Here is a 27,983-nt window from a genome sequence, read left to right as displayed (position 1 = left end):
TATTGATTAAGTTGTGTACAACACTAAAGGGGATCGCACACCGGCCGCGCAGCTCAGCGCCGTTCTAAAAAAAATCGAACACATTGTTTTCTATGAGTGTACGCACACCGGTGCCGCCAGGTGGCGCCTGTCCACGCCGCCCAGCTGTGACTCAGGAAGTTGCTCAAATCCCTGTCGCGCCACACAGCGCCACTCACATAGTTTAACATTAAATAACATCATATTTGTCCCAAATCATTAACGATTAACATTGGCTGCTAACGTATATTTTTTCATTTTGAAGTAGACGCTATCTGACAAAGCTCACGCTATTTAATGTGCACTTCCGGTTTACAATACCTCCGAGTTGTCCTGGACGCGACTCGACGCTGCGCGGCGCTGAGCTGCGCGGCCGGTGTGCGATCCCCTTAAGAGTGTTTACATCTCGGTACTTGTTTTATGGATATTTAAAGAAGTTATACTGCTTAAAAACTAAACAAATATTTGTGTTTCGTTGAATGTTATGTAAAAATTAAAGATTTTTTTCCAGATTATTTGCAAGCGTTTTCGTCGTTAAAAATTACTATTTGGATTTATGCAATGAAAAATTAGCACTGGAAAGACGTGGAGATAATTATATTTGCGACTGACCTTATTGCTTATACATTTGTAGGATTTTCCCTTCTAAATTTGGTCTAAATTTATGGGAGGAGAGTGTTAGGATCAATGACGTGACGTTAATTATTTTGTGTCCGTATGGTTCAATTAAATGTCAAGGGGTTAAAATTTCTAAATAAATTTGCAGATTACAGATTACTAATTCTCTTTTTTGAGGACCAAGTCTAAAATTTCTGGTTTTATTTTATTTTGAAAGAATATTTGGCGGATAATTGCAAAAATGTCAATGTGGTGTAACCATCTGTGTCAATTGGTGTAACTGGTATTTTTTACATGAAAATATAAATGTAATCATAATAAATGGGGAATAAAATATAATCATCTAGTTTAGTGTAATAAATATGATTTTTTTACATAAATTTAGTCAAAGATTATTCAGAAAACAGAGCTGTTTTCAGCATATGTCCCGAAAAATCTGACAAAAACGCATTAAAATTTACATTTAGAAATAACTAATGAAATGTATTTTCCTGTAATATTTTAAAATGATTTTAATTTTTTTTGATGATTATGCTTACATGCCATCAAGGTGTATAAAATATTTAATATTTCTCATTCTTTGGCACATTAAGCAGTTACACCATTTGACATTTTCAGGTCCATTCAGTCTTAACTTTCATAATATTTTTACATTTTGTACTGCATAAAATCAACATACCGGTAAATACATTATATGCATTGAAATATACCTGAAGAATGCTTTTAAAACAAGTTTTTTAATAAGATTTTTGAATTTTTCCTCTTGCCAAACCGTTTTTGTCACAGCTAAAAAAAGCATATGCTAATTTGCGATGTTCTCGGTAGATTGCGTTCGTCATTACGGAAATTACATTATTGTAATTTAGCCAATAATTTTGTAATTTGTGTTTCTCAGGGCAAAACTCAACATAATATGTCAGTAAAGTTTACATTTTAACACACAAACTTTTATTTAGGGTTAATTTAGCACCTATCCACACTTCCATGTGTATTTTCAAAAACATAACTTTTTCTATGCGGTTTGGCCGTTCGTCCACACGCAAATGCAGTATCGGGTGACTGAAAACGTACTTTTATGAACTGCTAGGGTGAAGATTTTCAGAAACTTATTGTCGTGTTGCCAGTGAAACCAGAGTTTTTGGCCTGTGACTCTGTTGTTCGTGCCGAGGTGAGACTCTGCAATGACTTCTGATTGGCCAAAATGTCTCTAAGGTTAGGGATATATCGTCAACTGTTGGTTTGACATGCTTTTGACAGTGCTTGCTTCATACTGTTTTTTTGCATGTTTATGTGGACGATGAGATTTGTTTTGAGGTAGGGGACAACACGGTTATAAAAAAATCCCTTGTATGTGTGGACTAGACCTTAGTAAAAATAAATGTAAGAATTGTTTTAGTTTTTTATCCCATTAAATGGTTAATCTGAAAAATTATTGATTAATTTTTCAATAATCAATAAATCTTTAGTGGCAGCCCCATATGAATTAAACTTATTTTTTTAGTCTAGTATAGAATGATACGTCACATGACATGTACAGCTCATCTGGTTGGCTAAAAGATGAACTTATTCTGGCTACGAGACCTGATTTAAAAGACAAAAGCCAGGTTTTGACCATGACTGTTTCTGTCTGTACCTGCGTGGCAAGCTCTGCAGACGGCTGTGACTGCGGAGAGGTCTCCTGACCGCTGGATCTTTGCTAGTTTCACCTGCGCTCATCTGTTGGGAATAAGTGAAGCAGGTCAGAACAAAACAGATCTAGTGTATAGAAACTAAATGTAACAGATCAATCACTAAATATAAGAAACTATTAAACATACTGTTTGGCTTCAGAAGACATATATTAACCCACCGGGTCTAATAAGAGATGCAAATCTGATTTGTGTGCAGTGTTGACCTACGGCAAACACTGAAAATGCAGTGCGACTGCCACTAGGGGGCGAAATGCAACAGTCGTTTTCGAAGGTCGCAGACAGGAAAAATTTAGCTTATGACACCCAACATAATAGGCTGAATTAACAATGCCTGTTTGAAGTGATTCAATTTAGATTTCCCCCTCCATCGGATATGACCCGCGAATGTGTAAGCAGGAAAAAAAGCTCACAGATTCCGAAATTCTCCGAAACAATTTCAGGCCTCATTCATATGTGAAAATAATTTGGATATGAATTGGATACATGCATTTGCATCTGTAATGTAAGCGGACAGATCAGATATGATATCGCATGTCAAGACGTGTTGTGAGTCATTAAAAATGCAACGCTGGCAAATGTGGATCAGAATTGGGCACCAAGATCTGCAGTGTAAATCCAGCCAAAGCTGATCAAGAAAATGTGCAGAAATGAGAAGCAGAGAGAACAAAAATGCCACGTGCCGCACGTTTGGGCCGGATTGCTACGCTCGATCTCTGTTAATCTCCGAGCCAGCTCGTAAAAGACATAAAGGAGAAAGCGAGGTGGCCTACTTCCACCTCTGCCAGCTGGCGCGCTCGGCAAACGAAAAAGAAACGGCCCGTACCCCAGAGGCACAGGCGCCCACACGCACCGTAGTCCTAGTACCTCCGAGTAGAGCCATGACTCCTCAACCAGCTCATAAACACTCTGGAGAAAGTGACAGAACGGACACTTCCATAGTGCAGGGAGCTACTAACACTAAACCAGCCAACTTTATTTCATACCTCAAGCAACACGGGCTCTATGGACCATGGCTAACCTCATTCCTGCACTTATATGGGGCCCTAAAAATGTCTCTGGTGCCTCTATCACATCTGTGCTCAGGTTCCTGACAGTATCTGGCCAAGCTATTGAAGATGAACAGATCTATGACTGGATGAAGAGCAATGCATCCATGTGATTGGCACACATCTGAGGCCACATGTGATATCCACCCTAGCAGTCCTTGGCATGTTCAAGAATGTCAATTTCCCAATGTCCGATTTAAAAAATGATTTATTTAAATGTAAAAAACCTACCTTTGCAGTGTCCTGTCCCGCATCCTCCACATTTTGTCCCAGTAGAGAGAGAAGGTTTACGCCCTGCGGGTGGCAATGAAGCCGATTCAGGCCATCTGCCCAATTCAGGGGGTTACTCAAAGCGGTTTGACCGTATTTTAGACCAATCATGTCCATTTGAGATTCCAACATGGCCGTCTGAAGATCTCCCAAATGGTCGGCCAACACAAACAACAAGAAAGGACAAGCCTGACCTGAGGAGAGACAGAGAAAAACATTTCCCACATTCATTTTTTAATTAATTTAGTTGACCCATTTCCTACTTTCACTTTATTTATTAGTTTATACACAACATTTAATATGAATCAGATGGTTGTTGATCCATCCATAAATGCTCAGTGGGCGGCCACAATGGTTTCAGTATGAAACCAACAACACCTGTTTAGATAAGTTTCCAATGCTAACAGTATTAGAAACAGATTGAATGAATTAATCCTTTAAATGGCCAATACTTCGACCAAACACACACCTGTTCTCCGTTTAAAGAAACTTGTGGTAAATGTATTAACATGCAGCTACTAGTTGATGTCCCATTCCAGGTCTTGCATTATATGTGGGGATCGAACCTGGGCCGTTTGAGTTGCTAACACAACACTTTACCAACTGATTTATGTGAATACTTCCACCATTATACGTTGGAAAGATTGTTTATTATGATTATTATCAATAATGTATAAAAACGTTTGACACAGACACAGTAAAATCAACTCAAAATTGATTTCAATAGACACTGCTGTTAGTATGTTGCTAAGCTAACAGCTAGTAAAATGCCCAATACATTAATAATATGTTAAAATGTTTGCTTTTTAAAAATGGCCTTTTCAAAGGTTTCCCACATCTTAGTTAACTTCAAGGACCTTTCAAGGACTTTCCAGGACCAATACCCTCAAATTCAAGGACTAAATATGGGGACACATTGTACTGTAAGTGAGAGCGAGGTTACATCGTGTTACCTTTTAAGATACATTGTTACAGTTCCCTTTCGAGGGACTTTGGGGACGCCTTCAGGGGTAAGTGCGTCTGAATGTGTATATCAAATTCAACCAATGGTGAGGCTTGACGACAAAGACAGGGTGATGTGGGAGCCAGGAAGTATATCACTATCTAAAATATTGCCAAAGACGGCGTTACAGGGACGCAGGAAGTATGGCAAGGGAGACGCAGCGTCTCGTTCCCTTCTCAGGGAACAACAGTTACATACGTAACCCGAGACGTTTTCATGTGTCAAACACAACTATGCAAAAAAGCATTTTGGTATCAACATTTGCATACAGAAGATATAAGCATTTAAAGCGAACAGTTTAGCACGTCTGCTTAAAAAGTCTAGAATTTTTATGATTATATGGATTTTTTTTTTCAGAAAACTTCTTGCATAAAATAGATTCAAGCATTTTCAATGACCTGTATCTATGTATGTATATTTTTGAAAAACTTCACAGGGCCTTGAAATTTTCCCCCAGATTCACAAACTTTCAAGGACCCGTAGGAACCCCGTTTTCCATAAAGAATCCGTACTACCCCAGCTATCCCAAAGAGGCTCATAAATGAAAAACATCTAAGGTTAACCCAGTATGGTCCAGTGCTGTCCTGACCTGAGATATGTACAGAGTGTATCACAGATAGCTCTTTCTGAATGAGTCTGGCTTGAGCGTCCGATACTACGAGGAACAGGAGAGAGGGGGCGGGCTCTTCGGTACTCGAAAACAAACTGCCATCGTGAGCCAGGCCACCATCCCAAACGCCAAACAAACGTAGCTCTAGGCATGCCACACTTATGGCTATCTCCCCTTCTTCACCTGCACCTGAAAGAATGAGCATTGAGTTATCTTAACAATAATGTATGGTTGTGTATGACACGATATTGTGCAGCTTTGATCCATCAACTTCACGCAGATTGATTGGTGTATGGCATAAAATTAACTTCGAGATCTGATGACTGTACAATCATTCGAATCGATCTTGAAGTAACATATACAGACTTTCGTAATGGGGAGAAACTTAATCATTCTAGTGAGCATTTTTATTGGACAAAATCCTATCAACCCCCTTGATAAACATGAAGAGACTTAATTTGACTTCACAGGGTCTTTAAAAGAAAAGTCTGCCAATAAATGTAAACAATGCAGTTTCGTCCGTTAACTAGCTTATGAGATCCAGTCCCCATTAAATTGAACGTAATTGCATGACGTGCACTGTTTGGGTGAACTAATCCTTTAAGAACCGCTCACTAACAACAGCCTCATAAAACTCTGTACTTGCTATTGAAACAAGATGACTTTGTTTGCACAATTTGTTTGCGATGACTTGCTTTTTATTTACTTTATTTTGAGAGGGCAGTTTGCATACAAAAAAGCTCTGAACAGAGCGCCGTCTGAAACCAACATAAGCATCTTACACACGCTCACAGGTGAACTATTGAACACGGTAATGCGGGGGTGACTAAAGTCAAGCAAATACGTTCACTGCACCTCCTCTGTCTCGCATCCATAAATAGAGCTTTAATCTGAGCCGTCTTAATGCTGAAAGAGAGAGGGTCATAGACAGTTGAGGACAGCTGTCACACGATAAAATAGGTGAAAGGGTCAAAGAACTTTAGCCTGTGCACCAATCTAATCTGTGTGTAATTACACTGCTTCACCACAAGGGGCAGCACCACACACACAACCACCAAACTGCTATTGTGTCTTTTGATAGTTTAAAAAGATTCAACTATTCTTTGGTCATCATTTTTCATAATTTTATTCGCTAATTTGCAAAAAATTTGCATGCTGGTTACCAAATCATTTAGTAATGCTCACTAGAAACAAAAATACAGTCCAAATTAAACACCGACGGTTTCCGCCTTCCGATTGGATGGCGCCGACGGTTTTCGGCTAACGCCTTTCGATTGAATGGCGCCGCCAGTTTCCGCCTAACGCCTTTCGATTGAATGGCGCCTACGGTTTCTGCCTAACGCCTTTCGATTGAATGGCGCCGCCGGTTTCCGCCTAATGCCTTTTGATTGAATGGCGCCGCCGGTTTCCGCCTAACGCCTTTCGATTGAATGGCGCCGACGGTTTCCGCCTAACGCCCTTGTGATTGAATGCCGCCGACGGTTTCCGCCTTACGCCTTCCGGTTTGATGCCACCGACGGTTTCCACCTTACGCCTTCTGATTGGATGGCACAGACGGTTTCTGCCTTCCGATTGGATGCCTCCGACGGTTTCCGGCTTCCGATTGAATGGCGCCGACGGTTTCCGCCGTATGCCTTCCAATTTGATGGCTCAGACGGTTTCCACCTTTCAATTGGATGCCGCCGACAGTTTCCACCTTACGCCTTCCGTTTGGATGGCACCGACGGTTTCCGCCTTACGCTTTCCAATTGGATGGCGCAGTCTGTTCCGGCCTTACGATTGGATGGCGCCGGCGGTTTCTGCCTTACGATTGGATGGCACCGACGGTTTCCACCTTCAGATTCCGATGGTTTTCGCCTTCCGATTGGATGGCGCCGACGGTTTCCACCTTCCGATTGGATGGCACCAACGGTTTCCACCTTCAGATTACGATGGTTTTCGCCTTACGATTGGATGGCACAGACCGGTTACTGCCTTCCAACTGGATGGCGCAGACCGGTTTCCGCCTTCCGATGGTTTGCCGCCGATGGGTTCCGCCTTCCGATGGGTTGCCGCTGACGGGTTCCGCCTTCCGATGGGTTGCCGCCGATGGGTTCCACCTTCCGATGGGTTGCTGCAGACGGTTTCGTCCTTCCCATTGGTCGCCTTTAACGGTTGCCGTTTTCCCATTGGTTGCCCCGATGGTTTCTGTCTTCCCATTGGTTTCTGCCGAACCGCGCAATAGCACATTACCATGCTGATTTCACTCTCCTCGACGCTCACACTGTCCAAGTCATGCTGCGCAGCTGCTCGCTGAAGCTTGCCGCCAGCTCTCGTTAAAAAAAGAAATGACTTCCGGCCACTCTGACGCTCTCGCCGGCAGCAGTGTGAACGCACAGTAACTGCTTGTTTCAAGTCTCCCAAGCTGCATTTACATTGTATTACATACATTACATTTATGAATTTGGTAGTTACTCTTATGTAAAGCGGCTTATTCAAAGCATACTTCATAGCATAGCATGCATGTTCCTTTGGGATTTTTATTTTTCCCTTACTAAAATGACTGTAGCTGTTTTGGGTGAACTGTCCCTTTAAATTTTCTTTTCAAAATACAAAAAAACTGATTCTAGTTGTAAATACCTTTCAGTGGTATTGAAATGACTTCATCTGTGATCTATAAAAGAGAAAGACAGAGAAAACATCACAATTAAAAGAAAAGACAAACATGGCTCACAAAGAACTGGCAGTATCTTGAACTTGTAACTGCAAAGAGCATACACCGCGAGATATTGAACAGACTGAACAAATAAAACTGTGTCATTATACTGCCACAGCTGGAACAGCAAACAAGTACGCAGTCACATAAAACAGTGTTCAATAAACTTGCATTCACTCATAAGATGTGCTAATAATGATAAAGACAACAAATGCATGACACATTGACCTAAGTTACACATGTGTCCATTGGAATTCAATTCCAATACCATCATTTATTAAAATATGTTTTTTGTGTTCATTAAAAAAAGAAAGAAATGTATACAGGTTTAAAACAACATGAGGATGAGAAGATTATGACAAAAATTAAGATTTTTTTGTGTAAACTATCCCTTTAATTTTGTGATGAAAAAACTAAATACCTCACTGTAATATTCTTTTGAAGTATTTAGGATCAACAGTAATAATCTGTGCCGTATACCACTACCAAGGCCAATTTAGGATACAGACAGTTGTTGTGCTAATGAACACGCGACCTTCGGGTCTCTGGCGCTTTGCAGTGTTTCAGAAATAGTTGGGATTTTACTGGCACGTGAACATTGGTTCTGTGCAAATGGTCTCTAATCACATCTGCATTCTGATGTTGGCTCACTGTTGTTTTGCGGTTTGTAGCTGGGACAGCCAATTAAAATACTTACTACAATAACAGATGTCCTTTATTAAAAAAACAACAACAAAAATTGAAACGCGTGATTGGCCAGTGTACTGAGAGAATGACCTGGAAGCAAGTGTTGGAAAATAATCCAAGCAGATCGAGGAGAACAAGAAGAGAAAACCCAGGAGAACCAACAGGCCTAATCTAATGTGCCCTTCATTTACAAAAGAAACAGGTATAATTGAATTAACATCTCCGAGTTGATGCAAAATACATACATTCTTTTTTATAGTTGATTATTTGTCCAGAAGAGTAGTTAATTATTTGTCTTTATATTTATGCTTATATTGTGTCATTTATGTTTATTGTTGCTGGAGGATTTGCAAAATAAAAATGTATTTTGTAGCTTACTATTTTCAATGTATATAAAAATAAAACTTAATTTTTTAATTGAATTATTTCACTATTACTATTTTTACCAAGCTAATGGGTTAGTTTTAAAAGGTAATTGTCAAGGGGTAAAATTGCACATTGCAGTAATATTATATATGAAAATATATCAGTAACAATAACAATACAGGTATGTCAATAATAGTTATTGTTTGTGAAAATTCTGACAGTGTTTTTATAGTACATAATGGACAGTCAAGTGAATTAAAACATTTACAAATAAAACATACACTGTAAAAACGTTTAGCTGCCTTAAATTTTTATATTTATATTTTAAAAATTATTTTATATTTTTATAAAAGTATAAGTTTTAGAGATGCAACGGTATATTGGCAAATAATCGGTACCGATAAAACAGACGATAGTAATGGATTATATATCCTGTCAATCAAAAGAGAACAGGAAAATGCAATGAATTTATCACCAGTTTAATTTTCAATATATTATATGAATGAATAACATCAAGTAAATTTTAGAATTGAGGTAACACAAGTTAATATAACCACCGAACTATCGGCAGATAAAAATTTTATCGGCAGATAAAAATTAATAATCGGCTATTGATATCGGTGGAATTTTTTAATATCATCTCTAATAAGTAATTTTAACTTACAATTTCAAAATGTTGACAACACTTTAACTTACCAAATGAAGCAATTTCATTTTTATAAGTTACAGCAACTCATGCACAGTAAAAAAAAATAATTGTAAGTGTAAATATTAAATAGTAAGTAAAAATGATTTGCACATCCAATTTATATAAACTTAAATATTCAAGGCTGCTAAATTTTTTATTAGGGATGCACGATATATCGGCCATCATATCGTTATCGGCCGATTACTGCTTATTTTTAATATTATCGGTTATCGGTCTGATAGCAAAATTAGGCCGATAAATGAAAGACGATAAATTATAGATTATTTTGGTTTGTTGAACCACTTACTTGCTCATTGCTGGCCATGTGGAGTTTTGATTGGTGCTTTCTGTGACATAGCACGAAGATGACACATGTTGCGGGCTTAAGAAGAGTGCTAGTCTAGCGCAAAGACAAGATGTCCGCGGCCTGGGAGTTTTTCATTGTGAAATGAATATGAATATTTATCGGCCTATATATATATTGGTTATCGGCCCCAAAATATAAAGAGTTATCGGTTATCAGCCAAAATTTCCATATCGGTGCATCCCTATTTTTTATTTTCTGTATTGGCATTGGTGGAAAAACAGATTCACAAAGTAACCAACTTAAAACTGAAATATATGATTGGATAAGACGCATTTATAGCTATTCCCTATACAATATACTGATATTGCACACTCCCCGCTCAGTGATCAAACATCATTTAAATTCTTAAAATGAATCAAAGTGCAACGTTGATGTTTACTGTACAGTTGTGTAGAGCAGGATTTTGAACCAATGAGATTTCATATTTATATTTAACGCCATTCCAGCATCTATGGCTATATTCATGATGAGAAGCAATTAAAGTAAACACAAGTTGGGAAAAAGACAATTTGGCATCACCAATTCAACCTAACACAAAGCCAGCTGAGGCTGGACCAATGAGATTTAATGGTGGGTGGAGCTACCCAGTGTGATGTAGAAAAGTATAATGGAAACTATTATGATCAACTGGCCGTGTAACTTTCATACATTTAAACATTTTCTTACCACAATGGTCCCGTTAGACTGCGCCTCTACTGTATCATAATGAAGGGTGGAGAAGGGCAACTCCATGATGGAGGGCACTTCTACTTTGCTCATTGACTTCTCGCTTCCTGTGTTTGTCTTCTTTTGATTCTCAGTCTGAAACATGAGAAAAAACAGAGATGAAAAACAACCCAATGACCCCAAGATTGATCGGTTACATGATAGTTCGTGAAAACCGAAAAAGCCAAAAATATCTCTCAACATTTCATACGCGAGCTTCGAAATGTTTTTAAAAGCCTTGCCAAAACTGCAACGGAAAGTGACGGACACGAGTAAGCCAATTTATTTCAATCAGCCTCGATTCATCTCAATATGCTCTCCAGTCATGTGGTGACTGACCCGGGCTCGTCCGAGTTTGTGGTTTTCATTTTCCTTGGACAGAATTAAAAATAAACAAAATTCTTCTTTTTTTAATCGAGTGAGAGAGAGAGAGACAAAGATGTTATTGATGAGTTTCTCATTTCAGCCACATGTCGAACTTTGTATATGCACGCCAGCTTATGTTGACAAACACTTGAGTCGTATTGTCCTAATCCACCTCAAACGTCCCCACTCTTTGATTGAGAGCCAGGGGTCACTTTCAGTGATGAAATCGAGGGCAAATCCAATATGTTGCATTTCAAATGTCACAACACTTTTATGCCATTTTGCCATAACTGATTTGTCCGCCCATCACAAAACAGAACATGCAAGAATGAAGCTGTTTCCAGCTCGGCCAAGGAATAGCAATTCTGATAAACATGTTTAAAGGCTTTGCATGAATATTTGTAAACAAGGTCAAATAAAAAAAACTTCAAAAGACTAGTAAACATTATGAATGGTTAATATAAGTCTGAGTATGTTTGTCTGGTTGCCTTCTGTGGCCGGCTGCATAGACTAGTATTACAATAATTTTTCTTCAAAACAGATCATAACTGTTTTAACTCTTTCCCCGCCAAACGCTTCCCTGACAATGCCGAGTTTTTAAGGCAATCGCTGGCGAGGAAAGAGTCAAATCAGTTATATAAAAATGTAGATTGATCTTCAATCCGAAAAGTAAGAATGTTTAGACCGGATGTGCCTCATACATCTTGAAAAGTGAAGCAACTGGCTATTTGATCGCCCCCTGGTGGCTGGCTGCAGTACAAGTCATAAACCCCATTCTCTCCATGCAAACAAACGAGACTTGGATCCAAATAAAAAAAATATTTATAATTCCAATAAAATTTTCTGAAAGATGGTTTTGGTTCTCGTAATAATCATATATGGCTATGATTGACGTGGTTGAATTTGGCGCACAAGCGTTTGGGGGGATTATATTTGAAATATCGCGGCTCGGCCTCTGCATTAAATGTTGCATGTTCTCTTATTTGTGTTTTTTGTTTTTTAAAGACCAACCATCAATTTATGGGAAAAAAATGGATGGCATTTATAGCGTTTTGAAAAAAATATATCTTTGAAGATATAATCAACAATATTGTTGTTTGATTTAATAATCATTATTTAACATGTTCAGTCTGACAAAAAAATAATAATAAATTTAACAGAATAAATTGAATATTGACACAATGTGTGGGTCTAGGTAAAAAATTTACTTTTCCTAAAAACTATTGTAATGGATTTATAGCGTTTTGGAGAAGCCCCCTGGTGGCTGGCTACAGAATAAGTCATAAACCCCATCCTCTACTTGCAAACAAACGAGACTCGACTCCAAATAAAAAAATATTTACACTTCCAATAAAATTTTCTAAAAGATGGTTTTGGTTCTCGTAATAATCATATATCGCTATGATTGACGTGGTTGAATTGGGCGCACAAGCGTTTGGGGGGAAATTTGAAATATCGCGCCTCGGCCTCTGCATTAAATGTTGCATGTTCTCTTATTTGTGTTTTTTGTTTTTTAAAGACCAACCATCAATTTATGGAAAAAATTTATGGATTTATAGCGTTTTGAAAAAAAAAAGTTTGAATATATAATCAACAATATTGTTGTTTGATTTAATAATCATTATTTAACATGTTCAGACTGACAAAAAAATAAATAAATTTAACAGAATAAATTGAATATTCACAAAATGTTTGGGTCTAGGTAAAAAAAATACTTTTTCTGAAAACTATTGTAATGGATTTATAGCGTTTTGGAGAAGCCGCTGGCTCTTTGATCACCCCCTGGTGGCTGGCTGCAGTACAAGTTATAAACCCCACCCTCTCCATGCAAACAAACGGGACTCGGCTCCAAATAAAAAATATTTACACTTCCAATAAAATTTTCTAAAAGATGGTTTGGGTTCTTTAAGGTAGTTGTTATCAGGCTGATATATGTTATAATCATATATCGTTATGATTGCCGTCGTTGAATTGGGTGCGTGAGTGTTTGGGTGGAAGTTTGATATCGCGGCTCCGCCTCTGGATTCATGGACGATCCCTTCTACATATGCAATGGCTCCAATGATGTTTTCACGCCACATGGCAGCGCTCATGGTCAGACATTCCTGGTTTCAATTCATTACCATGGAAGGAAGCGATGTTGCTTCATCCATTTTTTTTACGGTCTATGGTTTGGACCTAACTAATTGCTAGTTGGTCAGACTAGTCCTTAACACACAGTCTTAACTTATTGGCTACGTCTTGGGACTTCCTTACCGTGGGTTCACACCAGCCGCATTTGAGGCATCAAAATCACGTCTACTGCATCTAATTTGCCGCTTGAACATTTTGAATGCATTCGCGCATCTAGAGCAAAGTAGACACGCGGAAAAAGCAAGCATTTGATGCGCGTCAGAGCAAAATACGCTTCTTGTGGGAGGGGCAAGTGCTCGGGCATCAGACGCAAATTTGCGTGAAATGCAAAATGTTCAAAATCGTGCCTTTCACGAGAACTAGACGCGCAAATGAGGCAGAATCGCGTCTACTGCGCCGCGCTAAACGCCTAATTCGCGCCACAAGAGTTCCAGACGCGTCTTGACTTAACATTGAAATCACTCGCGCTTGATGCCTCTACCACGGCTGGTGTGAATGTAGTATAAAACACACAAATTAGGCAAATTCTTGAATACACAAAGGCTTGGTCCGTTACCTGGGCATCCCTGAGAGCATCCGATACCTGCTGCTCTCGCAAGCTTCGTGGTGCTTCATTGACTTCATCTGATCCGTCGTCATCACTGGATAACACAACTGGGAAGAGAAGGATATACTGAAGTTAGTCCTTTAACCATTGTGATCCTTGCTATTTCATTGTTAAGCTAACAGGCTTGACCACCAATCTTTAACAGTAAGGGTTGTTATGATCCTTATGACCATTATGTTACATTTATGCAAAATTAGGCCGGTTTATCCAAAGTAACTTACAGTACAATGAAGATACAGATTTTTATCAGTATGTGTGTTCCCTGGGATTCGAACCGACAATCTTTGTGTTGCTAATGCATTGATTTACCAATTAGCTACAGGAACACGAGCCGCATTAGCACATGTCCTAATGCAAGGAAAATCGCGCATGTGTTGAAACATGGAATTATAGAGGGCAAAAAACAAACTCGCTTCTTAGATAAACATCTGATGGGAAATTTTCCACTGAGGAAAACATTGTTAAAAGATGCACGAGTTGTGAGACGTATCCTCTAGTAAACAGTTTATATGTGCTAATTCTATTATATTACACGTTTTTATGACCTCATGTTGATTAAAAGACATTGGATATTTGTATTCCAAAACGTTCACGTTTTTCTTGTCAAGGCTATTTAAAATGAAGACTAAAAGGTTTAAAATCTCATTGAATTTAATTACCCATGTGAGCTGTGGTTGTACTGGGTTCTGGCTAGAGAGGATACAGCTACGGCCAAATCTTGCAAGATGTTCGGTTTACGGGTAGGATTGGGGTGAAAAACAGCGGTTCTGGCTAGATAGGATACAACTACGGCCTAAATCCTGTAAAATGTTGGGTTTATGGTTAGGTTTGGGGGTAGGATCAGAATGAAAACAGACACTTTTTGCTGTTCACAAAATTTTGGCCATAGCTGTGACCCTTCTAGCCACAAACCATGCACTGAAGACTCCCTGTTTTTTATGGGTGCTTCTCAATGTGCTTTCTAACTCAAGTGTTTATTTAACCTTATTTTTCTTGCTAAAAATTTATGTCACACAAAATCGATAAATAAGATAAAACAAATAAATAAATAAATGGTAAAATAAAGAGAAAGTTTCGATCACTAACTTTTAATGTGCTTGCTCAAGTTTTTTTTGTTTATTTTGACCCCCAAAAAAGTTAAGGATTGAAGCTTTAATCGCCTAAGCCATTTTGGTATTTGTAGAATATTCATTTTGTTTTTATCTCTGTACTGAAAGTCTTGGCTGGGTACCATAATGGGCTTTGAGCGGGACATGGGGACACGTGTAATCCTCTCTTTAAATTCAACTCTTGTTTTCCGTCTCTCCACTTCCATCCTTTTCCTTTCCACCAATCAATCAATCCATCCATCTGAAGCCACTAACACATTTTATATATTTTGCTAAGCAAGTAAAAATACAGAAACCAACAAATACATAAGATAAGCAGATAACAGCAACTTTAAGCATAGAGTTAAATGTTTAAGAAGAGTGAAACTGCCGTCCTAAACATGATGAGATGAAAGGTATTTGTATCTTTGTCTCTCTTCAGCAGACAGAGGTTTAAGGGGCTTTACCCGGACCTTGAGGTCAGGATTGCTTTAATCTAGATTGTAAGGGTGAATGATGCTATTCTGCAGGCTTCACACTTCAAGACATTAATCTTTATGAGGTCACCCTTCTCTAACAACAGCTCAAAATAGACCACGCCTATCTGAACAATGTGACTCATGTGTAGACTCAAAACAGGCTATTTTCAAACTTTTAAGATGTAATATTAGTTTCAGGCGTATCCAAAATGTGTCTGAAGTTTCACGCCAAATGCCCTATATAGCAATTCATCTAACAAGACCTGCTTTTGGGTGTGCGAGAAGTAGTGCCTGTTAAATACACTGCTTATCACTCTGGAGTGTATAAAAGTACGGCTGCACAATAAATCGCATGCGATTGTCATGCGTATCTCGTCAGTAAAGCCTTGATAAGTAGTAAATCGCCATCACCTGCTTTCAGATGGAGCAGCATTTACTACACAAAGCCATTTTTCACTGAAAAGCTAGGCAAAATCCCATTTATTATCGGAGGCGATTCTTCCGCGATTATCGTGCAGCCCTATATAAAAGTATATATAACAAGAGCGAGAAGTTTTGAAAAACAATATACTGTACGAAACACAGAAGGACATACTTGGCTCGGTGGAGCTGGGCTTAGTTCTCTTGTAGGTCTTGACAAGAACCCGGGACTTCCTGCTCAATCTGTTCTTATAAAATGATGTAAAGGGGTCTTCGCTTTTGGCGGCGCCTGGAGGTGAAACCAGCGGGTCTTTTCGGACAGGCAAAGGAGGAAGGGCAGCTCTCTCTTTAGAGGTCCTTAAACCAGATTCCTCTTCCTGAGCGTGACGGCCTGCGCTAGACTTGGCTTCATGATTGGACGGTTTGAACGTGGACACTTCATTCGACACTTTTCCATTCTTACAGTGCTTTGTTGTGCTCTGGAGTAAAAAGAAAAAAACACAGATAAGACCAAATGTACAGATGTATTGAAATACAGAGAAGAGGTTTTAAAATAAAGTGGCATGGCATCTTACACACAGAAGCCATTGGCACGTGCCACTACGTCTAGTGGCACTTCCGGTGACAAGTGGCTCATGCCACTGTGTTTAGTGGTTCATCGAATATTATAAAATATTCTGTGATATTTGTGAGTTTCTTATAAATTTCTTATACATTTTTATTAAATACAACACATTGGCACTGGTTATATAAAATCATGCCACACAGACTACATTTTAAATGACTACATAAAAAAATATAATAAAAAGTGCCACAGTGGCACGAGCCACCGAACACCGGAAGTGGCACTCAATGAGCCACGAAACACAGTGGCACGAGCCACCGGACACCAGAAGTGGCACTCGATGAGCCACTAAACACACTGGAAGTGCCGCTTGACGAGCCACTACAAACAGTGGCATGAGCCACCGAACACTGGAAGTGCAGCTTGACGAGCCACTTAACACAGTGGCATGAGCCACTAGACACTGGAAGTGCCACTCGACAAACCACTAAACAAAGTGGCATGAGCCACCGGATACCAGAAGTGCTACTCGACGAACCACTACACACAATGGCATGAGCCTCCGGATACCAGAAGTGGCACTCAACAGGCCACTAAACACAGTGGCACGTGCCACCAGACACTGGAAGTGCCGCTTGACGAGCCATTACAAACAGTGGCATGAGCCACCGAACACTGGAAGTGCAGCTTGACGAGCCACTTAACACAGTGGCATGAGCCACTAGACACTGGAAGTGCCACTCGACAAACCACTAAACAAAGTGGCATGAGCCACCGGCCACCGGAAATGCAGCTTGACGAGCCACTTAACACAGTGGCATGAGCCACTAGACACTGGAAGTGCCACTCGACTAACCACTAAACAAAGTGGCATGAGCCACCGGATACCGGAAGTGCTACTCGACGAACCACTAAACACAATGACATGAGCCACCGGACACCAGAAGTGCAGCTCGACGAGCCACTATACACAGTGGCACGAGCCACCGGAAATAAGGCTTGACGACCCACTAAACACAGTGGCATGGGCCACTGGACACCGGAAATGCAGCTCGACAAGCCACTAAACACAGTGGCATGAGCCACATGACACCGGAAGTGCCTTCAACGAGCCACTTAACACAGTGGCATGAGCCACCGTACTTTGTTAGTTCCACTCGACGAGCCACTAAACACAGTGGCATGACCCACATGACACCGGAAGTGCCTTCAATGAGCCACTTAACACAGTGGCACGGGCCACCGGACAACGGAAGTGCCTTCAATGAGCCACTAAACACAGTGGTACTGGCCACCAGACACAGGAAGTGTCACTTGACAAGCCACTAAACACAGTGGCATGAGCCACATGACACCAGAAGTGCCGCTTGACTAGCCACTGTAAACAAGAAACTAAATAAAGTGGCACGTCCCAATGGCTTCTGTATGTAGTTAAGATGCCATGCCACTTTATGTTTAAACTGCTACTGGGAAATGCATATGACCGCATCTATGAAAACCCAGCTAAAGTAATTTTTGTGACTTACTGTTTTCTACATAAAATAATCCTACATAATGTAAAGAACAATGTGTGAAAATATAAACATGATATCTTCAATATTGACTTAATAAGGTCATGACAAAGATTGAATTTAAAGCAAAATTGAACTTGATGCTCTTAATAATTAAAATATAAGACTTAACCTGGATTTCGCAGACAGGGTCACAAAAAAAACTGTGTGTATTGGTAAGACTGCAAAAACTCTTATAGTGGATATATTTAATAGTGCAACTGCTGGAGTGTTTAACCTGAATATCACCTCACCTCCGCAGAAGAAACAGAAGCTGTAGATTTTAATCTGCGGTCAGTCTTTGATATCTGCAACATGTCCTCGGTATTGGACGGCTGCTGCGTCTCCGTCACTTGAGATGGCCCTTGTGTTTCTTCAATATCCTCTTCCTTACGGAAAAACCCACTCGTCTCCGTTTTCCCTGAATCTGCGTCTGTCATAGATGAATGACGTAGTTCATTGTTAAAAAAACAGAAACGTACCACTTTTACAAGCAGCACATAAACTTCTATCAGCTGTTTTCCTCTTTATGCAGTCCCCGGTACATACTGAATAAAATGGCCTTGCTGACCAAGTATCGTTTCTCCACCTTGACAGAGGTCACACCAGCCATGAAACAGGGTTAATAGCTTTAATCCTCAAGGGCAGAAGTGGACACGGTGCGATAGAGTAAGCCAGTTTTTGAGAAAAAGAGCAGGAGGACCACTTTAACAGATCCATAAAGCTAAGCATTTGTTTATTTATCAGCGATCCTAAGCCAGGAAAACCCTGATGGCGTCCAATATTATGTAGAGCGGGAGTGAATAAGGGTCATGGGAGACAGCTGCGAGATGTTAAAACGTACCGCCTGAAGCGTTATGGAGAGACAGACTAAAGGAATAGACACGCTGATCATTAAGGTGCCTAATTTGAGACGATATGGCCTAAAAATTGGTCTTTTTCCCTTATTAGTAGTCTACATTACTAATCCCAGCCAAAGTTTACAATTTACTTTAACTGCTTACTTAGTGTAATGATCCAACTTATAAAGAAGAAACCCAAGACTCTTTCTGGTTCCTGCAGAAACACTCATGCCACATAGTGTTTGTGTCGTTGGCAAAACTTAGAATGCCGCCAAGAGAACGCGATAACCAAATTTTTCTATTTTTCTGTGTTTGTTGTGCCAAAGGCACCATCATGATGCTATGCGTTCTGTGTGGTCCCATTGCTATACTGCTAAGTTGCTAAGGTGTTTGGGAGCTAATTATGATGTTGCCATGCAGTTGTTAAAGTGTTCTGGATGGTTAGGGTGTTGCTATATATTGTTAAGCTGTTGAGAGGGCCTGGTAGTGTGTTGCCATGCAGTTGTTAGGGTGTTCCGGATGGTTAGGGGGTTGCTAACTTGCTATATATTGTTAAGCTGTTGAGAGGGCTTGGTAGTGTGCTGCCACGGCATTGCTTTACAGTTGCTACAGCGTTTTGAGGGCTTATTTGGACGTTTCTATGCCACTTCTGGGGTGTCAAGGATGGTTAGGGTGTTGCTATTTGTTGTTAAGCTGTTGGTAGGCTTGGTAGTATGTTGCTATGCAGTTGCTAGGGTGTTATGAGGAATTGTTAGCATGTTACTATGTGGTTTCTAGTGTGTTTTGGGTGTTCATGGAGTAGCTTTATAATTGCTACAGCGTTTTGAGGGCTTGTTTGGAAGTTGCTATGCCACTGCTGGGGTCCCAATGATGGTTAGGGTGTTGCTATATATTGTTAAGCTGCTGTAGGCTTGGTAGTGTGTTGCTATGCAGTTGCTAGGGTGTTATGAGGAATTGTTAGCATGTTACTACGTGGTTTCTAGTGTGTTTTGGGTGTTCATGGAGTAGCTTTACAGTTGCTACAGCGTTTTGAGGGCTTGTTTGGACGTTGCTATGCCACTGCTTGGGTGTCAAGGTTGGTTAGGGTGTTGCTATATATTGTTAAGCCGCTGTAGGCTTGGGTGTGTATTACTATGCAGTTGCTAGGGTGTTATGAGAAATTGTTAGCATGTTACTACAGTATGTGGTTTCTTGTGTGTTTTGGGTGTTCATAGCATTGCTTTACAGTTGCTGCAGCGTTTTGAGGGTTTGTTTGGACGTTGCTATGCCACTGCTGGGGTGTCAAGGTTAGTTAGGGTCTTGCTAGGCTTGGTAGTATGTTGCTATGCAGTTGGTAGGGTGTTCTAAGGAATCGTTAGCATGTTATGATCTGATTTCTAGTGTGTTCTAGGTGTTCATGGCATTGCAGCGTTTTAAGGGCTTGTTTGGACGTTGCTATGCCACTGCTGGGGTGTCAAGGATGGTTAGGGTGTTGCTATATATTGTCAAGCTGCAGTTGGCTTGGTAGTGTGCTGCTATGCAGTTGCTAGAGTGTTATGAGAAATTGTTAGCATGTTACTATGTGGTTTCTAGTGTGTTTTGGATGTTCATAGCATTGCTTTACAGTTGCTACAGCGTGTTGAGGGCTTGTTTGGACGTTGCTATGCCACTGCTTAGGTGTCAAGGTTGGTTAGGGTGTTGCTAGGCTCGGTAGTATGTTGCTATGAAGTTGCTAGGGTGTTATGTGAAATTGTTAGCATGTTACTATTTGGTTTCTAGTGTGTTTTGGGTGTTCATGGAGTTGCTTTACAATTGCTACAGCGTTTTGAGGGCTTGTTTGGACGTTGCTATGCCACTTCTGGGGTGTCAAGGTTGGTTAGGGTGTTGGTAGGCTTGGTAGTATGTTGCTATGCAGTTGCTAGGGTGTTATGAGGAATTGTTAGCATGTTACTATGTGGTTTCTTGTGTGTTTTGGGTGTTCAAAGCATTGCTTTACAGTTGCTACAGCGTTTTGAGGGCTTGTTTGGACGTGCTATGCCACTGCTGGGGTGTCAAGGTTGGTTAGTGTGTTGCTAGGCTTGGTAGTATGTTGCTATGCAGTTGCTAGGGTGTTATGAGGAATTGTTAGCATGTTACTATGTGGTTTGTAGTGTGTTTTGGGTGTTCATGGAGTTGCATTTACAGTTGCTACAGCGTTTTGAGGGCTTGTTTGGACGTTGCCATTACACTGCTGGGGTGGGTGTTGCTATATATTGTTAAGCTGCTATAGGCTTGGTAGTGTGTTGCTATGCAGTTGCTAGGGTGTTAGGAGGAATTGTTAGCATGTTACTATGTGGTTTGTAGTGTGTTTTGGGTGTTCATGGAGTTGCTTTACAGTTACTACATTGTTTTGAGGGCTTGTATGGACGTTGCTATGCCACTGCTGGGGTGTCAAGGTTGGTTAGGGTGTTGCTAGGCTCGGTAGTATGTTGCTATGCAGTTGCTAGGGTGTTATGAGTAATTGTTAGCATGTTACTATGTGGTTTCTTGTGTGTTTTGGGTGTTCATAGCATTGCTTTACAGTTGCTACAGTGTTTTGAGGGCTTGTTTGGAGGTTGCTATACACTGCTTGAGTGTCAAGGTTGATTAGGGTGTTGCTAGGCTCGGTAGTATGTTGCTATGCAGTTGCTAAGGTGTTATGAGGAATTGTTAGCATGTTACTGCGTGGTTTCTAGTGTGTTTTGGGTGTTCATGGAGTAGCTTTACAATTGCTACAGCGTTTTGAGGGCTTGTTTGGACGTTGCTTTGCCACTGCTGGGGTGGGTGTTGCTATATATTGTTAAGCTGCTATAGGCTTGGTAGTGTGTTGCTATGCAGTTGCTAGGGTGTTATGAGGAATTGTTACCATGTTACTATGTGGTTTCTAGTGTGTTTTGGGTGTTCATGGAGTAGCTTTACAGTTGCTACAGCGTTTTGAGGGTTTGTTTGGACGTTGCTATGCCACTGCTTGGGTGTCAAGGTTGGTTTAAGGCGTTGCTAGGCTCGGTAGTATGTTGCTATGCAGTTGGTGGGGTGTTGTAAGGAACTGTTAGCATGTTATGATGTGGTTTCTAGTGTGTTCTGGGTGTTCATGGCATTGCAGCGTTTTGAGGGCTTGTTTGGACGTTGCTATGCCACTGCTGGGGTGTCAAGGATGGTTAGGGTGTTGCTATATATTGTCAAGCTGCAGTTGGCTTGGTAGTGTGCTGCTATGCAGTTGCTTGGGTGTTATGAGAACTTGTTAGCATGTTACCATGTGGTTTCTAGTGTGTTTTGGGTGTTCATAGCATTGCTTTACAGTTGCTACAGTGTTTTGAGGGCTTGTATGGACGTTGCTATGCCACTGCTTGCGTGTCAAGGTTGGTTAGGGTGTTGCTAGGCTCGGTAGTATGTTGCTTTGCATTTGCTAGGGTGTTATGAGGAATTGTTAGCATGTTACTATGTGGTTTCTAGTGTGTTTGGGGTGTTCATGGAGTTGCTTTACAGGCTCGGTAGCATGTTGCTATGTAGTTTATATGGTGTTCTGAGTATTTATGACACCGCTTTACAGTTGCTAAGGTGTTTTAAGGGTGTAATGTTAGTGTGTTCTGGATGGATACTGGGGCTTTTCTTTATTTTTGGGGGTTCTTTGAGTGTTGCTATGGTTCTGGGGTCTCTGAGATGTTGCTACAGAGTTGCTGAGGTGTTCTGATGGCTTGTTAGCATGTTGGTATGCAGTTGCTAGTTGCCGGGGTACTTCAGGTGGTCCCTAAGTTGTTGCTACAGAGTTGCTAAGGTGTTATGAGGACTTGTTAGCATGTTGCTATTTGTTTTCTACTGTGTTCTGGTTGCTTACAGCATTGCTATACAGTGCTTTTAGGGTTTGCTAGCACGTTGATATGATATTTTGGGTAGTTGGGGCATTGCTATTGTGGTTTAAGCGCTTGTGAGGATGATGCTGTGTAGTTCTAGATAGGGTGTTCTAGATCACTGGTTCTCAACTCCGTTCCTGGAGGCCCATTGCTCTGCACATTTTGTTTGTCTCTAATATCTGACAGACTCAGTTTAGTTCATAGGGATCTCTACTAATGAGCTGATGATTTGAATCAGGTGTGTTAAATAAGAGAGACATAAAATGTGCAGAGCAGTTAGCCTCCAGGAATAGATGGCTAGTGAGTTGCACATAAAAATGCTACATTTATAGTGTGTTATATGTATTTATCTCAAACCTTTTTTAATGTGGTTTTAGGATTGCTTGTAAATAAACCAAGTAAGCATTGCTTATATAACGTCCCAGACACAAAGCATCTGATGCAGTTCAGATCTGGCATGAACATACCCCTACGAATCTTGAAGGAGGGGGTTTCAGAGGCCCGCATATGGTTCTCATCATGGCATAGAGTGTCTGACGCTCTCTTGGGTCTCCATCTGAAAAACATACAGTATGTGTTATAAAACCCGCTAGATACTAAAACACAGCACATTCAAAAGTCTGCGGTCCACAATTGATGTTGTTACAAACCCATATAACTTTCTTTCTTCAATATAACACAACAAGAGAAGGATATTGTTGCTCTTTCACATTCAGTGACAGTTGTAGGGATTAAGGCTGAGGGTTATGCTTACATTCATTTTTGGTAAACTATTCCTGTTTTCTGTGAAAATATAGCCTTGATATCTTCAATATTGACTGAGTAAGGTCATGTCAAACTGTGATGCTTTAAATATCATACTTAAATTATGAGACTTTATAGCAAAGCCTCAAATCTAAATTAAATTTCATGGGCATATCTGCTGTGCCCGGGGTTCAGGCCCTCACCTGTTATTTCCTGTGAATTCTTTGCCTGTGGTGGGGGTTTGACATTGGACCCTTGAGCTGGCTGTTTCGGACACCTTGCATGGCGTCCCGTTGAATCTACCAGGATTGACCTTTATAGGCTGCCTGTTTAGTGCAAAGCGGATTTTTTCACGTGCAGGTCCTCTGTGAATGTTATCTGAGCAAGTGCGTGTTTCCGGAGACCTGTAACAGAAAGATGATGTATATTCAGATACAAAGTGCCATTATTTAAATAAGGTAATGATAAATGTTTATGTGCCTTACATATAAAATGCTTTAAAAATCATGTTGACGAATTCCAAGTTCACAAATTGTGTGTGTTTATGAATTAACGCTTTCCCCGCCATTGACGAGATTTTCTGGCAATCCGTATTACCGCTATTATCCACCAGGTGGCCTTAACCAACTTATAAAACCCAGAAGTATCCCCTTAGGGCAAACAGTTTAAACTCTGTGTATGTTTTGACAATCGCTCTGAATGCATTTATCTCAGGTTTTTCCTCAAAATGTTGTATTTTTGAAGAAACCTACCCATATTGGAAACTGAAGATCAGTTCTTTCATTTGATATATTGTATGCTTATATATATATATATATATATATATATATATATTTTTTAAGAAGAACATTTTCTGGAAGGCATTAAACTTTTGTAAAAATCATAAAAAATGCTGGGCTAGCTGGCAACTTTTTTTTAAAATGCTTGCGGGAAAGAGTTAAGATGTGAAAAAAGGTCTAGTGAAAAATCTATGATTTTTTTATCTGATAAAAATTCAATCTAGACTGAAACCGTCCAGGGCGAGATGCTGGGATAAGCTCCAACCCCCTCAACCCTGCTCAGGACGAGCGGGTTTGGAGATTGGATGGATGACCCTTAAGACCCTTAAGTGTGAGCTGAAGAAAATAAGCCTGATTTCTTCAAGGCATTTAAACCACCACAGTGGGCTCTGGAGTAAGTCACATAAACAGGGACATTCAATTTATTATGCAAGCGAAATTGTAAGCACATGTGCATTATACAGTCCAGTCATATCAGATGTGTTCCTCCTGTAGCTTAATAGGTAGAGCATTGCGTTAGCCACACAAAGGTCATGGGTTCGATCCCAGTAAACACACATACTGATATAGGGGCGGTTTCCCGAACAGGGCTTATCCGAGTCCCAGATTAAAATGCATGTTTGAGCTGTCCTACTTTAAAAACATCTTGCCCTGCCATATCTTAAAAGGTCTCTTGATGGAAATGCAATATGATATACGTAACTATATTATCAGTGGTGTATAAAGACCTTACATAATGAACTGTACCGTTTTTATTACCTTACAATGAGCCGTTTTTATCTACATACACCACGGGTCTTCTAACATGGAAGTCACTGTCATGTTTATACTCCTATAGAGCTCAAGTCATCATTACGTTGTTTTAGACTACAACATGTCTGTCCTGTATGCATTTTGAAATTAAGGGAGATGTTGGTTGCAATTCGCAATCTCACCACTAGATGCTGCTAAAATTTACACACACCACCTTTAACATATCAGTGCCATTATTTTGTCTCAAGATGCACACCAGTAAGGTATAAGGTTTGTAAAAACTACTTAAATGTCCTAATATAGCTAAGACCTAGTTCTGGATTAATCTAAAACCTGACCCAAAATGTGTAACTTGAATGCACTGTAAGTCATTAAAGTGTTTAACAAATGCATAAATAGATAAAAATAAATTATAGTATGTCTCCCTTAATTTAACCCAATGCGATTTCTCAAGGTCTCATTCAAAACCTATGAACAATAAGAGGATGAGAAATAGTGATGCTTGCTTTAGCAAACACCAGTCATTACAAACTGAACCAATAACTCCATCTAGTGGCGATTTCAGTTTAAACCACTAGCAGAGTTTATAAACATGAATAACTATTAGTTAAAGATATCACAAACAACATCTTACCTCACAGTTTCACCCCTCTGGCTTTGTTTTGAATGCATATTTCCATTATAAAAACTGGATTTATGATTTGTTCTTCCATTGTGAGTGACAGATCCCCACAGTTTCTGTGAATAAGACATGTGTTGGCAAACAAAAGAGACATTACATAAAATAAGACTGTGTCACTTGTAAAAGCTAACACGATTCACCAGACATGACTGAATTTACATCCGAGTCTTTTACTGTTAGTGCACGATGACATCATCACAAAACACAACATCATTTTACCTTCGGTGAGCTGCTATCCTGCAGTCGAGACAGTGGTGACTGCATATCAAAACTGGATGCATCTGATGGCTGCTTCTTCTTGGGGATTCTGAATGGGACTGCCATCTGACAAAAATATAAGCAATACAAGTGCAAATACATTATTAATATAAATGTCAATGTTATATTTTCACACAATGTTCTTCTTTACATCACGTAAAATGATTTAATGTAGAAAACAGTAAAGTACAAAAATAAATTTAAATGGATTTTCACAGACTAAGTATATATGATATATATATATATATATTTATAATGCTTCAAAAGAATGTCATTGTCATTACTAATATCTTGAATCATTCTTATATCAGATTAGATCAAAACTTTGAAATACACAAAAATAATTTATTACAACTATAGCACAAACTGCTACTCTCTCTCTCTTTCTATATTGGGCTGTGATTTTTGTGACGTCGTTTAAATGACAACATGACAGTCACTACAGATGCATGCATTTAATATAAAATCATACAAAATTAGTCTAGATCCTGAAGAGATAATATGACGTGAAACGCGATCGAGCAGATGTCTGCATGTTTAATCTGGCAGATTTGCACTCATGGGACAACAATATTACAGTACAGTATCTGTCTTATAAACTTCACAAATTAAATACTTACAGCACACATCTGCCTTGGACTCGCTTTATAAATATCAGGCATGAGATTTAGACTGATAAAGTTGCGAATAAATCATGCTGTTCAGCAAACTACCAATATGTGCAATAAGAAGTGAGCATCTTTGTTTATAACACAACACTGCTCTTCCGTCTTCTTCCTGTTTCTCTTCTTCTTCTGCTGCTGCGGCGGGTAAATATTCTAAAAACTGTAGCGCCCACTAGCGTGGCGAGATAATCATTTTTAAGCGTATTTAAATATTTTAATTGTATTATTATTATTTATTTCAATAATCTTTCGTTTTGTTAAATGAAGTTCGCATTCATGTCAATCACGTCATTTTTACACATTTATACTGTATTTAGAGGTTATTGTTTACTATTATCAGAATGTTAACAATTTTCAAATGATTAGAATGTTAAAACTTTGAATATATGACCATAATAATAATAATAATAATAATAATAATAATAATAATAATAATAATAATAATAGTATAAAAGTGCTATAAAACATCAGTCTCTTGTATTTTTCCATGGAAATGTTTCAGGCTTATATAGTCAACATCACAAGTGTAGCCAGTTATTTAGGTTTCTAAACAATATGTTGTCTTTATTAAAAAAAAAACAATATTACCATTTATCTTATATAGTTTAAATGTTTTATTATGCCAAAAATATAGATGGATATTTAAGCAGTCCCTCACAAAAGAATCATCATATTTTGGGATCCTCAGCATTATCAATGTTAAAATCCCCTGTATAACAAAATATCACTTATTTAAAGAAAGCTATAATACAAGCAGGAGCACAATACTTAGAAAGAGGCATTGAAATTGTCAGGCAATAGTGAAACATTGTATATTTTATTGGATATAAGATTATACTGTAGCTTGAGCATGTGAACTTAAGAAAAGACTAGATTATATAAAATCAACTTAAAACCGTTGGTTAAACTGTAAAATGGCACAGAAAGGGTATTTCTGAGAAAAGGTTTGTTATCATTGCTCTGCAGAAGTCACTGGGCTTGATATGTCCTTATCTTAGCAACAATATTCAGACATTTTCAGTTTAGCTTATATGTGAAGCTTTTGGCGCCACTGTAAAGGGTAGGCCTATTTAGTTTTGGTTTCACATTTTAATAACTTAAAAAATTAAAACTGGGTTAACAATTTTGATTTTTAAAGTGGTTATAATACAAAAATAACCATGGTTTTATTATAGGTTTTTTTTGGCAGATTGATAATTATCTGTAAAACCACACTTTTATTACAAATACCATGGTAAACTATAGTTTTAGCAAATATAATCTGTGGTTACTTTTACTACAAAACATTGTATTTAAACCAAAGCTAATTTTCTCCTATGGTATGTAGACAGTTGAAAGAATTGCACGTTTACAAGCTACTAAAACTATAAATCTATGCTCACCTTTTGGTGTTCTTGTATAATTTTGTATTATTATTTTCTAAATTCAGAGCTATGTATT

General features: G+C 39.2%; 1 protein-coding gene across 2 annotated transcripts in view; it reads right to left on the bottom strand.

The window, feature by feature from the left end:
• The window catches only part of senp7b (SUMO specific peptidase 7b), a 36,007-nt gene extending 9,332 nt beyond the window's left edge, over positions 1 to 26,675 (bottom strand). The window contains exons 1-13 of one of the 2 annotated variants that reach the window (XM_055218074.2): positions 26,499 to 26,675; positions 25,840 to 25,944; positions 25,573 to 25,676; positions 23,610 to 23,810; positions 23,130 to 23,218; positions 18,227 to 18,405; positions 16,033 to 16,336; positions 13,820 to 13,917; positions 10,726 to 10,860; positions 7,876 to 7,909; positions 5,236 to 5,445; positions 3,605 to 3,837; positions 2,270 to 2,352 (exon numbers count right to left, since the gene is read on the bottom strand). In XM_055218074.2, coding sequence (XP_055074049.2) covers positions 2,270 to 2,352; positions 3,605 to 3,837; positions 5,236 to 5,445; positions 7,876 to 7,909; positions 10,726 to 10,860; positions 13,820 to 13,917; positions 16,033 to 16,336; positions 18,227 to 18,405; positions 23,130 to 23,218; positions 23,610 to 23,810; positions 25,573 to 25,676; positions 25,840 to 25,944; positions 26,499 to 26,540 — 1,817 coding nt within the window. In that variant the 5' untranslated portion in view covers positions 26,541 to 26,675. The remainder of the gene's footprint in view (positions 1 to 2,269; positions 2,353 to 3,604; positions 3,838 to 5,235; positions 5,446 to 7,875; positions 7,910 to 10,725; positions 10,861 to 13,819; positions 13,918 to 16,032; positions 16,337 to 18,226; positions 18,406 to 23,129; positions 23,219 to 23,609; positions 23,811 to 25,572; positions 25,677 to 25,839; positions 25,945 to 26,498) is intronic. The other variant, XM_055218075.2, reaches the window with a different exon arrangement.
• Between the last annotated feature and the right edge of the window lie 1,308 nt (positions 26,676 to 27,983).

This window comes from Misgurnus anguillicaudatus, chromosome 23 (genome assembly GCF_027580225.2).
Source record: "Misgurnus anguillicaudatus chromosome 23, ASM2758022v2, whole genome shotgun sequence".
NCBI lineage: Eukaryota > Metazoa > Chordata > Actinopteri > Cypriniformes > Cobitidae > Misgurnus > Misgurnus anguillicaudatus.
The sequence above is the reverse complement of the archived record's forward strand: the minus strand, read 5'-3'. Positions and strand labels throughout refer to the sequence as shown.